This window comes from Mastigoproctus giganteus, chromosome 5 (assembly GCF_048544385.1).
Source record: "Mastigoproctus giganteus isolate SK-2022 chromosome 5, ASM4854438v1, whole genome shotgun sequence".
In the NCBI taxonomy this organism is placed as follows: domain Eukaryota; kingdom Metazoa; phylum Arthropoda; class Arachnida; order Uropygi; family Thelyphonidae; genus Mastigoproctus; species Mastigoproctus giganteus.
In genome coordinates this window covers 64,931,521-64,945,250 of record NC_143579.1, presented here as the reverse complement: position 1 = coordinate 64,945,250, position 13,730 = coordinate 64,931,521, and the positions used below count along the sequence as shown (strand labels likewise).

The 13,730-nt window shown below is 36.1% G+C and overlaps 1 protein-coding gene across 7 annotated transcripts in view; it reads left to right on the top strand.

Moving 5' to 3' along the window:
* LOC150085455 (uncharacterized) overlaps positions 1-13,730 on the top strand; it is a 1,845,429-nt gene that overhangs the window by 907,169 nt on the left and 924,530 nt on the right. For all 7 annotated transcript variants that reach the window (XM_090374043.1, XM_090374041.1, XM_090374042.1 and 4 more), the window contains one exon: positions 9,503-9,735. In XM_090374043.1, coding sequence (XP_090230169.1) covers positions 9,503-9,735 — 233 coding nt within the window. The remainder of the gene's footprint in view (positions 1-9,502; positions 9,736-13,730) is intronic.

Here is a 13,730-nt window from a genome sequence, read left to right as displayed (position 1 = left end):
CGAGGGAAAAAATTGGTGTAAGTATGTTTTAAGCTTTGTGAGACAAGAAGACAAACTCATTGGCCTCAGGTGCTAAGCGCTTCTGTGGCCAAGCGATCTGTGACTTCCTAGTGTGATTTTCCTAGAGCAATATTTCTAGAAGGACCGAGTTTTTTCCTTATTTTATTTTGTTTTATAAGTTCTTTTGTTAATTAGCTCTACTTCTTAAAAGTATAAAAAGAGAGCCAGAAAAAGGAAAGTATCTTTTTCTTTATTCTTTATTAGTTTACTAACTGTACTAATTCCTACGCTTGGCCACTGCAGCACTGCTCCTGCCTCTCTCCGTTGCCTGGGTGGAAATGATAATCCCTCCAAGGCAAAAATCAGCTGACATGGATAAAGAAAGTTATCCAGCATTAGAGCTTTCGAGCTCAAGTACAAAAGATTGGTACAGTTCTGATCAAGGTAATGCTTAAAAAAAGACAGTTATCAACCAGAGTATCCACCTTTTCTTATTATCCATTCATTTACTAGTAACCTGTGAGTAAACTCTCTCCTTGTATGATACAGAGATTCCTAGAAAATGCTGCTGGATCACCTAAAATGATAAAAAGGTTACAGTCCAGGTATTTACTAGTTGAGACGACACAATCTAAACACTCAGAACTGTTGTTAAAACTTACATCTCTTGGGGGAATTCCTGTTAAAATCTCTTCCCACACAAACCTAAATAGTTCCAAAGGTGTTATCTCTGAATGGAATCTATTGAATGTAACAGAAGAGGAGCTTGTGCAAGAAATGAAAGATCAAAAGGTAATTCAAGCTAAGAGAATTCTGACTCTTAGGGATGGCAATCTCATTCCAACTCGTAGTGTAATACTAACGTTCAATACTCCATACTTACCAAATACTGTTAAAGCTGGTTGTCTAAATTGCCATATCTGCCTCTATATACCAAATACAATTCACTGTTATAAATGCCAGAAATTCTGACACTCTCAGACATGTCGAGGAAACAATGTATACCCAAGAACAGACTTCCATCCCTTGTTGTGGAAGTTGATAGCCTAAATAAATTTAAGGCTCAGCTGGACAGGTATTTCGAATGAGTGGAGGGGTGAAATGGGAGTGTTTTTTTTTTTTTTTTGGCTGATGCTGAATAAGCTTGCTTTCTTGCATCATATGCCTCTACTAATGCTAAATGCTAAAATGTGGATTCCAAGATCATGTTTAAACAGATTTTAATGCAACATCTCCAGTTTGCCCTAACTGCAAGGGGGATCATCCTGCATATTCTAAAAATTGCGAATTATGGAAGCTGGGGAAAAAAAATACAGAAATTTAAAGTTGATCATAAAGTGACTTATCAGGAAGCGGGACAACAAATAGTGAAAGATACTCCAGCACATACATGTGCAAATGCTACTAAGGATTATTGTTCGATTGCCACTCAAACCATTGAATCAATTCCACCTGACAATTCGCTTGCCGAGTGGACTAGAGCTCAGCTTTCAGTTCCTGAGCCAGCTTTAAAGCGAAACAATAGAGACCAGACTTGTAATACTACAGTTTCCATCCCCTTGACTAGTGGCACCAAGTCCCGAAGTGAGAACAGGATGGTAAAAGCAGAATCCTCAAATCAAATTAATACTGCAGAAATGGACATAGATGACAAAACTGAAGAAGAACCTATATTAGACATTAATGTTGAAGACGATAGGGACACACTGAAACTACACATATCAGTAAAAGCAGGATATCTACATTGCAATATTAGAGCATACATCCTGAATCCTCTCCACTGTTTCAACTGCCAGAAGTTTGGACACTCCAGACTGTATGTAGAGGAAAATCAACATGTGCAAACTGTGGATCCCAAGAACATCTCACCTCTACTTGCACAGCTGGAAATGATAAAATGTGCAAACTGTAAAGGGGAATATACAGCATACTCAAGAGAGTGTGAAATCTGGAAGAAAGAAAAAAAGAACACAAAGGGGCAATGCAGAAAATGGAGTTACATAACAAGAAGAGAAAAAAGCAGTTGCAATAAATCTAGAAAATAAACCTTATGCTCAAGTCTCCACAACCAAAAAGATCCTGAAAATGAGACTTCCTAATTCAAAATTCTGTGGAACACAAACAGATGTCACAATTCCCCCAAGAGAATCAATCTCAGAATGGGCTCGTGAAGTTTACAAATCTTCACCACAAAAGCAACAAGAAAAAAATGGCTAATACACCTCTTATCTTTTCCCCCAGATAATGCAGAAAATGTAAGAAGAAAAGTATACAAAGAAAATAAAAATTATACAGTAACAAAGATTACAGAACAAATGGATATTGAGGCAGGAAATACCAGAGAGGACCCCGTCCTTCAAATTTTCATGGAAGAAGAAATGGATACAGGAAGACCCTATTTTCCAAAGAAAGACAAAAACAAGGCAGACAAAGTGAAAGCAGCCCCAAAGAACCAGTCAGAGGGATCATCTAAACCGAAATGACAGATATGGTTATCCAGTGGAACTGTCGATGTTTCCGTGCAAACATTAATGATATTATAGATCTCATTACCCATTATCATCCTTTAAGCATCTGCCTACAAGAAACATATTTGAAATTACAGGATAACAGTACCATTAAAAAGGATACCATATTCAGAAAGGACCGCATATCGGATGGAACAATGTGAAGAGGAGTTGCAATATTAGTCAATAGACATGTGCCATCTCAAGCAATATCATTGAACACCCCTTTAGAAGCAGTTGCATTCCATATTGCAATAGGCTTCGATATTACTGTAACCTCAATATATCTACCTCTTAGTCAAGAACTCTACTTGAAAGAAATTTGAAGCACTGATTGCCCAATTGCCCTCTCCATTCATCATTTAAGGTGACCTAAATGGGCATCACTCACTATGGGGTGATCCCAAAATAGACCAGAAGGGTAAACAAATTGAGAAAATAATAGTTGAGAATACCCTCATGATTCTGAATGATGGTACACATACATATTTCCACCTGCCATCGAAAAGCAGCTCTGCAATAGACATCATCCTGTTCCCCCACACTAACCGAAGATTCAATGGACCATGTATGAGAATCCATTGGGCAGCGACCCCTACCCCATATTTTTAAAAATCATGAAGAAAGCTCCATGCCAAGCCAACAGATATCCCAAATGAAAAATATATGATCCGGACTGGTAAACTTTCAGGACACTAACGAAATTAGATTGCAATATTATTAAACAAGAATCAGTACAATGCAGCAGTGGCTTATGTCACAAATAACATTCTCCAAGCAGCCAAAATGACAATACCCAAAACCCATGCTAACATTAGAATGTATCCAAAACCTGGTGGAACAGTGAGTGTCAGGAAGCTAAAAAAGAGTGAAATAGAGCTTGGACAATAACAGATAATCCAATAACAGATAATAACAGACAAATCCAATAACAGATAATCTAATACAATTTAGGAGAGCCAGAGCTAAGGCCAGAAAAAATACACAAAATCAGCAAAAAAGCAACTTGGATGAAATTTACAAACACTATAACCAGTTCCACACCAGCTACCCTTATCTGGAAGATCAGAAAGATGATAAACAGTTCTCAAATAAATCTCTCCCCATTACTGAATTAGAAAGGACAGTTGGTCACAAATCCCTTTGATTTTGTCAGTGTGCTTGGTGAAAATTTTGACAATACATCTGCTAATTTTGCCTAATTTTGACTACTTCCAAAACTCAAAAGAATGAGGCCGAAAATACAAATCCAAATTTTTCCACCAATCACAGTAAATATTATAACTTGCCGCTCACAGTAGCAGAACTAAAACAAACTCTGCTACAGACGAAACACAGTGCAGTTGGCCCCAATGAAATTCATTATGCAATGATACAACAATTAGATGAACAATCTCAATTAGCCCTGTTAGATTTATTCAACATGATATACCTTGAAAATACTTTTCCAGACAAATGACATTATTGCAATAATACTAGCTTTCCCAAAACAGGTAAAAGAGCTATCAGATACACAGAATTATCACCCTATAGCTTTGACTAGCTGCTGAGAAAATGGTCAGTAATAGACTAACATGGTACCTAGAAATGAATAGTCTTCTCAATACAGCACAATATGGTTTTCGGAAAAATCACCCTACATTATATGTACTTATACAATTGGAAAACCAGGTAAAAGCTTTTCTCAGAAAACAACATCAATTCATGGTTAATTTTGATATCGAGAAAGCATACGACACCACATGGCACTATGGTATTCTTAGAAGGTTACATCAACTTGGCCTTAGAGGACACCTAACGCTATACATATGCAATTTTCTCAAGAATAGAACTTTCCAAGTTCGAATTAACAATATACTTTCCAAAACATTTGTCCAGGAAGGAGTCCCTCAGGGATCTGTACTAAGTGCTACACTTTTTTCACTCCACTTCAGAACAATAATAGAACAAATACCAAACAATATCTTCACAACTTTTTATGCTCATAATTTCAGCATTTCTTAAGCACAGCATATGAGGCCAATAGAACGCCAATTACAAATAGACATAAAATGGACAGAAACAAAGGGATATAGAATTTCTGGGAAAAAGATTGTATCTATTCACTTTTGCAGATAAAAGTATCTCCATCCTGATCCAGAACTCTGTCTGAAAGGACAGATCATTCCAATGGAAAATAGTGTCTGTTTCTTGGGGCTTTTCTTTGACTATTAACTAACATTTTTGGAGCATATTTGACATATAAGAGTTTGGCCCCTGGTGCCAAGCATTTCTGTGGCCAAGTGATCTGCAACTTCATAGAGTGATTTTCTTATAGTGATTTTTCTAGAGCGACTTGAGTTTTTTCTAGTTTTACTTCGTTTTATAAGTCCTTTTGTTAATTATCTCTACTTTTTAAAAGTATATAAAGAGAGCCAGAAAAAGGAAAGTACCTTTTTCTTTACCTTTTCTTAGTTTACTAATCGTACTAACTCCTACGCTTGGCCACAAGCGGCAATGCTCCTGTCAGGTCTGGCAACCTGGGTGGAAAAGCTAACCCCCCAGGGCAAAAAGGAACTGACATGGATAAAGAAAACTATCCAGCATTAGAGCCTTCGAGCTCAAATACCAAAGAGCGCTACCATTCTGATCAAGGAAATGTGCAAAGTAAGCGCTTAAAAAATGACAGTGATCAAACAGAGTATCCAACCTTTCTTATAATCCATTCATTATCTAGTCAACCAGTGAGTAGACCTCTCCGTTTATGATACAGAGATTCTTAGAAAATGCCGCCAGATCACCTAAAATGGTCAAAAGGTTACAGTCAGGGGATTTACTAGTTGAAATGACACAGCCTAAACATTCCGAATGGTTGTTAAAGCTTACAACCTTTGGGGGAATTCCTGTTAAAATCTCACCCTGCACAACCCCTAAATAGTTCCAAAGCTGTTATCTCTGAATGGGATCTATTGAATGTAACAGAAGAGGAGCTTGTGCAAGAAATGAAAGATCAAAAGGTCATACAAGCTAAGAGGATTCTGACTCATAGGGATGGCAATCTCATTCCAATCCGTAGTATAATACTCACTTTCAATACGCCAAACTTAACAAATACTGTTAAAGCTGGTTATCTAAATTGTCATATCCGCCCCTATATTCCAAATCCAATACGCTGTAATAAGTGCCAAAAATTCGGACACTCTCAGACAACATGTCGAGGAAACAGTGTGCCCAAAATGGATCATCCTGCATATTCAAAAAACTGTGATTTATGAAAACTTGTAAAAACAATACAGAGATATAAAGTTGAACATAAGGTGACTTATCAAGAAGCCAGACGACAAATAGTGAAAGATAATCCATCGTACATATGCTAATGTCATAAAGAAATGTCACTCTGTTGTGACTCAAACCAGTGACTCAATTCCACCCGACAAATCGCTTGCTGAATGGGTTAGAGCTATGCTTTCAGTTCCTCAGCCGTCTGTGAAGCAAAACAATAAAGATAAAACATGTAATACTGTCATTTCCATCCTCTCTACTAGTGACATCAAGTCCCAAAGAGAGACGAGGATGGGAGAAGTGAATCCTCTTCTAAAAACCAAACAAATTCTGCAGTAATGGACATAGATGACACAACACAAGAAGAACCTATATTAGAAATTTACGTTGAAGAAGACATGGACACTGGACGTCCTTCCTTTCCCAAAAAAGATTGCCATAAGCCTACTGCCTCTAAAAAGAAACCGGATAATCCTACCACTAAAACTAAATAATGTAGTGTTTGTTACAATGGAATTGTCAAGGACTACGTACTAATATAGATAAACTTTATGACCTAATCCGAGATTTCAATCCAGCAGGCATTTGTTTACAGGAAACATTATTTAACTCCACAGGTTTAACATTATTTAACTCCACAGGAAACATTATTTAACTGCCATATAAAACCTTCAAGGTGCATTTTAGCCACAGTAGCTCTTGCGCCAAGAACTCATCAATCAGTTAGTAAGAAAAGCTGTAGGGGGCATGCTATATGAAGTAATGAAATTTTTGGATATGGCACACACATTGTAAGAATATACTCAGCTCTCCTAATGTGACCTCGACAATGTCTCGCATACACCCTACTTGGACTCCCTCCAGTCACTATCTTGCAGAGTAGAGGCAGCGAGATTATACACTAACTGATCCAGAAGGCTCCTAGTAGTTACCAATAAGTTCGGTCCAGTTTACTTAACTAGTGGCTGGCTTGTGAACACTGTTTTGGTGCTGTACTCTCGAAATGTAAGGAAGATTAGATACTGCCATGAAGTCCACCGTAACCTCAAAAGACATCAATCATACTGCACAATTGCCTTAGTAGGATTTATATGATCTTAAGAAAGCAAGTTTATATAACATTAACCTTTAACAAAAAAAGAAAACAAATAAACCTACTCATCTCATTAGTTTCTCTCACATAATTTTTCTAATCCTATTTTAAATTAACTCAAACCACTCACTTCCTCAATACCAGATAGAAGTTTATTCTAAGGTTCCATTACTGTCTTCCCCAAAGCAAATTTGTTTTTATCTATCCTGCAACCATCCTTTTTCATTTTAAATTTATGTTCCGTTCTGTGTGTTACCTGAGAAAGAGTGGATGCCACCAGCATTTAATTTACTCAATCTGTTTAAACCATTAAACAGTTCAGCCAGGTCTCCTTGCAGCAGTTTACAGGTTCCAACTGCAGCAGTTTACAGAACTGAAGTCTGTCTTGGTAATGGTACACCTTTTCTTCCCGTGACCGATCTTGTTCGCTCTGCTCTTCACCTGTTACAACAGATACATTTCATTTTTAAAGTAAGGCTTCCAACCCTGTACTTAATACTCAAGATGCATCTTAAACATTGCCTAATGGAGTGCAATAATCACCTCCCTATTCCCACTGGCAAAATTCTTATACAGCAATACGTCGCTTAGCATGGGTTTCACTATAACACGGTTTTCGTTTAAGTTGAAGTTGAAAATTTACTGTACATATTAAAACTTATTCAATAGCCTAGACACGTAATCAGCATATATGCTGTGGTGACAACTCTATTGTCTCACATGTAGCTCCCTGTGAGCAGCCAGCGGCAATGTGCAACAGTGTTCAGTATTCTTAATTCCATCCTGATGAGGTGACATGATAGTTTTTCAAACTTTTCATTTCACAATTTAATTTTTACCCCTTTAAATACGATCAAAAATATATTTGCATCTTGCCTAGAAATCACGGCCAACAACATGCGTTCTGTTTGGCAGCATGTTTTGTCTCATTTGGCAAACGATTTCACTGGTCTTGAATCACAAATTCAGGCAATTGCCGAAGACATGAAGATCAGAAAAGACTTGGGATTCAAAACTTTGGACACTGCCAATATATGAAGGCTGCAAATGACTTAGATGATGTAGCTTTCCTTGAAATTGAAAAAGCAAACTGCATATGAAGAAAAGGAAGACAATTCTGAAGTGGCACCAAAAGAATTTTCAACATAAGAATTGGAGAAAGTTTTTGGGGTGAGGTTGACTTGGCCTGCGAGGTGATTATGAATGGAGATCTGGATGTTAAACAGCATCAAAATATGAAAAATTTTACAAGGTGGAATTCGATGCTACAATGACTTGTATGCCAAGAAAAAAAAGAGATGACTTCACCAGACTTTATTATTGAAATACCTAAATAAACAATAAAGCTTTTTTTTTCTCATCTCTCATGATGTTACCTTTTCATTAATAAAATTTTTGCAATAATTTTTATTTCAAATCCTTTTAATTGGCTATCTATTTATTATAATTTGTTTATAGCTTATTTCTGTGGTACGCATTCAATTAAAAACCATTATAATTATACCTCATTCAGCATGGTTTCACATAACACAGAACAGTTTCGGTACCAATTACCAGTGCTATGCAGGGTATTGCTTTATATCATTGTGGATAAAGCTGTTCTAGCTGCATGCCTGCACTTCTCAGAGAACCTCATGTTGGATTGTACAAGTACTCCTAAGTATTTTTTGTTCACCACTACCTAGAGTGCAGTATGACCCAGTTGGTATATTATTCTGGGATTACTGATATCCAAGTACAGTACCTTGCATTTATCAATGTTGAACCTCAAATTCTACTTCTCAGCCCATCTGTGTAATTTCTCTAGGTTTTCCTGCAGTAACATACTCTGGTTCCAGTCACTAACCACCCTGCCAACCTTTTTTATTATCAGAAAACATTGACATTAAACTTAATATCTCTTCATCAATACCGTGAATAAATACTGAAAACAGTAAATGACACCAGCAGTGTACTTTGAGGAACTCTCTCTAACTAATAACAGTAGTCCACAAAGAGAAGTGGTAATTAATTAGCACCCTTGAATCTCCTGAAACTTAGGCATCACTTTATCCATAATAATAACTTGCCATTAATGCCACTCTGCTCCAATTTATGCAGAACAGTGTAAAAAACTTAACTGAAATTTAAATATAGATGTTAAAATTATTTTTTGTTTCCAGTTGTTTTGTATTAAGCAGTATTAAAAGTAGGTAATGGTAATTAGTAATACTATAATATACAGACAAAAGAGTGATTTTTTTTTCTTGTTTTTTATTCAGATTATTGAGTGGCTACTACAAAAAATCAAGCTAAAATATATTTTAAATCATAGTAGACTGTGACATGTGTAGCTAATCAGATTGATCAAACAGGATTCTTTTCTTAAAGAATCTGTGCTATCATTGCTATGTAACTGCATTCTCATTCTTGTCAAGATATGCTGATACTGGTTTTTTTTTTTTTTTCTTTTTCTGATAATCCATCTGATATTTAACAAAAGCTAAATTTTGTGGTCTGTAGCATTCATGATGTCATAGCCAGAAGTTCTAATTTTAATGTGTGTTACCTTCAACTTTTTTATTTATACAGTGTGTACAACTAACTTTTTTTTTTCCTCAAAAGGTTTTTTAAAAAGAGCCTTTTAATTTCTTTTTCTTAGATCTGAGTCCTGTGCAACAGCAACTTTCAGAAATCAACCATAGATACAGCCTTTTAGGAATCAGGTTGTCTGATAGAGTACAAGAAATTAACTCTATCACAGAAGAGATTAAAATATACTTTGAAACAGTGAAAACAATAATGGTGTTTATTCAGACAAAAGAAAAACAAATACCTAAAGATATGTTACCTTCAACAAAAGATCAAGCAGAAAAACAACTAAAACTGTTAAAAGTAAGTAGCTAGTGGTAATCAGTAATAATACAATACATTGACAGGAGAGTGACTTTTTTTTTTTCTTTTTTTTTTCTTTTTTTTTTTTTTTTTATAATTCAGATTGTGTATGGCTACTACCCAAAATAAAGCTAAAAAATATTCTATTTTAAGTATGATAGAGTTACAGTTATGTAAGGTAAACTATGCAAGTTCCTAATGGCCATCATATGTAGTGGTAATTTAACATGTTAGTATGTACATCTAGTATAATCAACTCCTCAGTTAAATTTTATTGGGATATTAATAATATATAATAGTCTTTCTTAAGGCTGTACATGTTATATAACATTATTTTGGATGTGATACATTGTTTGTTCATATTTAATAACATACATTTTCACATAAATTAGTACATTTTTTAATATATAATAATGCGTGCACCAGTGATTATGTCATTGTTTTGTGTAAACCAAGGCATTACTGGCACCTTGTCTGAAAGATACTTGCATGTCAGTTGCTGCTTCAGTGTTCATGGGTGAATCAAACTTAAGATATTTCAGAAATGGTACATCACACCAGTCAAAATATCAATATCCATACCACGCAAAAAACTTCATCACCCCCCCAGATGAAGAATGCAAATAAAAACAAATCAAAACTTCCAGACATCAAGAGGAAATGGCTATTAATGAAAAATCTGCAGATGATGTCCTAGAAATTTTTGCCGAAAAAAACATGGACACGGGGAAGCCATACTTTCCAAAAAAAGATAAAAACAAGAGTGAAAACAGAGACCTTCAACAACACAAAAACATTCTGAAAGCTTGACAAGAAACTAATAATGAACACAATAATTCAGTGGAATTGTCATGGTTTTCGTGCCAGTATTGATGGCTTATATGATCTTACCTCTAAATATACTCCAATTTGTCTCTGCCTTCAAGAGACATATTTAAAACCTCAAGATACACCAAAACTGTCTCAGTATAATATCTTTAGAAAAGACAGAAGCCACCAAAATACTGCACATGGTGGTGTAACTGTTTTAGTAAACCCCCAGTTTCCTACCAAGCTTGTCTTACTGAATTCTCCACTTGAGGTAGTAGAGTTACCCAATCTCTTGAGTATGCAGTATGCTTACTCAATAGATTGTGAAATTTAGAAGAAAGAAAAAAGAATACAAAAGTACAAAGCAGAAAATGGCATTTCTTATCAAGAAGCTAAAAAAGCAATTACAATAACCATAGCAAACAAACCTTGTGCTCAGGTTACCACAATCAAAAAAATTCCAGAAATGAAACTGCCTAATTCAACATGTTATGGAACACAAATGGGTGTTACAGTTCCTCCAGGAGAATCTATCTCAGAATGGGTTCATGAGTTTCACAAACCATCTTCATCAAAATAACAATAAAAAATGATCAAATACACCTTTATCTTTCCCACCAGATAACACAGAAAGTATAAGAAGAAAAATAAACAAAGGTTAAGTAATACAGAAAAAAAGATGACAGAACAAATGAACAGAGGTAAGAAACCATGGAGAAGAACCCATTCTTCAAATTTTCATTGAATAATGGATTCAGGAAGACACTATTTTCTAAAGAAAGATAAAACTAAGGCAGACAAAGCAAAAATAGCTCCAAGGAAACAATCTGAGAGGCCATCCAACCCCAAATAACAGACACCATTATCCAGTAGAACTATCAAAATTTTCACCGAAATATCAATTATTTTATAGACCTCATTACCCAGTACCATCCACTAAGTATGGGCTTACAAGAAACTGATTTAAAACCACAGGACAAAAATTATACCAAATATAGAAAGGATCGCATATCAGATGGAACAATGCGAGGAGTTGTAATATTAGTTAACAGGCATGTGCCTTCCCAAGCAATACCATTGAACAGCTATTAGAAGCAGTCACAGCCCATATAGCAAGAGGCTTTAATTTTATCATAACATCAATATATATCTACCCCCAGTCAAGAATTTCCACTGAAAGAATTCAAAGAGCTGATTGTATTAGTAATAGTAGTGGCATGTGATGCAAGAAAGCAAGTGTATGAGCTTATGCAGCATCAGCCAAAAAAAAAAAAAAAAAATTCACACAACCATTCCCTCTAAATGTTTGTCCAGTTCCTCCTTAAATTTATTTAACCTATCAACTTCCACAACACAATAGCAGATGGAAGTTTGTTCCAGCAATTAACCACCCGCTGGCTAAAGGCAAATTTCTGCACATCTATTCTACATCTGTCTTTCCTTAATTTGAATTTATGCCTTCTTAGGTTCGTAATCTGAACAAGTGGAAGAATCCCATCAGAATTCATCGTGCTCAACCCATTCAAGGCCTTATACACCTCAATCAAGGCAAATTTCTGCACATCTATTCTACATCTGTCTTTCCTTAATTTGAATTTATGCCTTCTTAGGTTCGTAATCTGAACAAGTGGAAGAATCCCATCAGAATTCATCGTGCTCAACCCATTCAAGGCCTTATACACCTCAATCAGATCACCCGCACAGGTGCCTAGTCTCCAGACATTGCAATTTGCAGAACTTAAGCCTCTCTTGGTAAGAGGATCTCTTCATTCCCCTCACCAATCTTGTTGCCCTTCTCTGTACACGCTCAAGCAAATCTACATCCTTTCTACAATGAGGCCTCCAGGCCTGTATGCAGTATTTAAGGCGTGGCCTGACCATTGCCTTATACAGAGGGACATTCACCTCCTGTTCCCTGCTAGCAAAATTCCTATATATCATTGACAAAACCCCATGACCTGCCCTGGCAGCCTGTCTACATTGCTCAGAAAACTTCATATCTGACTGCACAATTACTCCCAGGTCTTTTTCATTTTCTACCACCTTAAGTGTAGTACCACACAGTTGGTACGTTTCTCTGGGGTTACTTCTACCCATATGCACTACTTTGCATTTGTCTAGGTTAAACTTCAGTTGCCACTTCTCAGCCCATCTGCCCAGATTTTCTAGATCCTGTTGCAGTAGGACACTGCCATTACTGTCATTAACAACCCTGCCAACCTTTGTATCATCTGCAAACTTCTCCACTAAGCCTGACATACTATCATCAATATCATTGATAAATATACAAAACATCAGTGGACCCAACACCGAACCCTGTGGGACTCCACTAATAACATTAGTCCACGAACTCCCACTCAACCGTCCTTTTATCCATTGTAGCAATTTACCCTTAAAACCATTCTGCTCCAATTTGTACAGTAGTCTTCTATGCGCAACAGTATAATATAAAAAGCTTTCCTGAAATCCAAATACAGTAAACCCCCGCTATTCGCGGGGGTTACGTTCCTGAGAAATTCTGCGAATACCGAAAACGCGAATACTGAGTTATGGCCCCCATAGTAATACAGGGGTTCCATTCCAAAGTATGAAATATATAAGAAAAACTAGTCTAAAATTTTGTCTATGTATGTATATGTATTATATGTATCTTGATAATATGACTATGTACATAGACAGTACATAGTGAAATGCAAGCATAAGGCATCGAAATGAAAATAAGAAACAATTTAATATTAAATGTAAAATTTATTAGAAATTTCAAACAAATCTCTCAATCCAGCACCTTTGCTATAGCTAAAAAACGTATCCCGCCAGTGCTATCACCAGTTTCGGCTAAAGTGTTGATCAAGGTGTTTTGCCTTTTCACGAATGATGAGTGAACTTAAGGGAATTTTATTTTGAGTTCGGGCTTCTATCCACAGATTTAATGCTTTTTCCATTTTTTCAAATTTAACATCACGAGTTACAGAGCAAATTTTTTAAGCAATTAGTGCGTTTTCACGGACACTGCGGCGGATTTTTTCTTCCGATTTCTTGATTGATCGTACCATTGACTCATTGATTTTATAATGTTTTGCCACTGACGAGACACTTTCACCATTAGAAATTTTGTCTAATAACTGAATTTTACTTGCTAATGTCATCACCTTCTTTGATCTTTTCACAATTCCCTTGTTATTCAT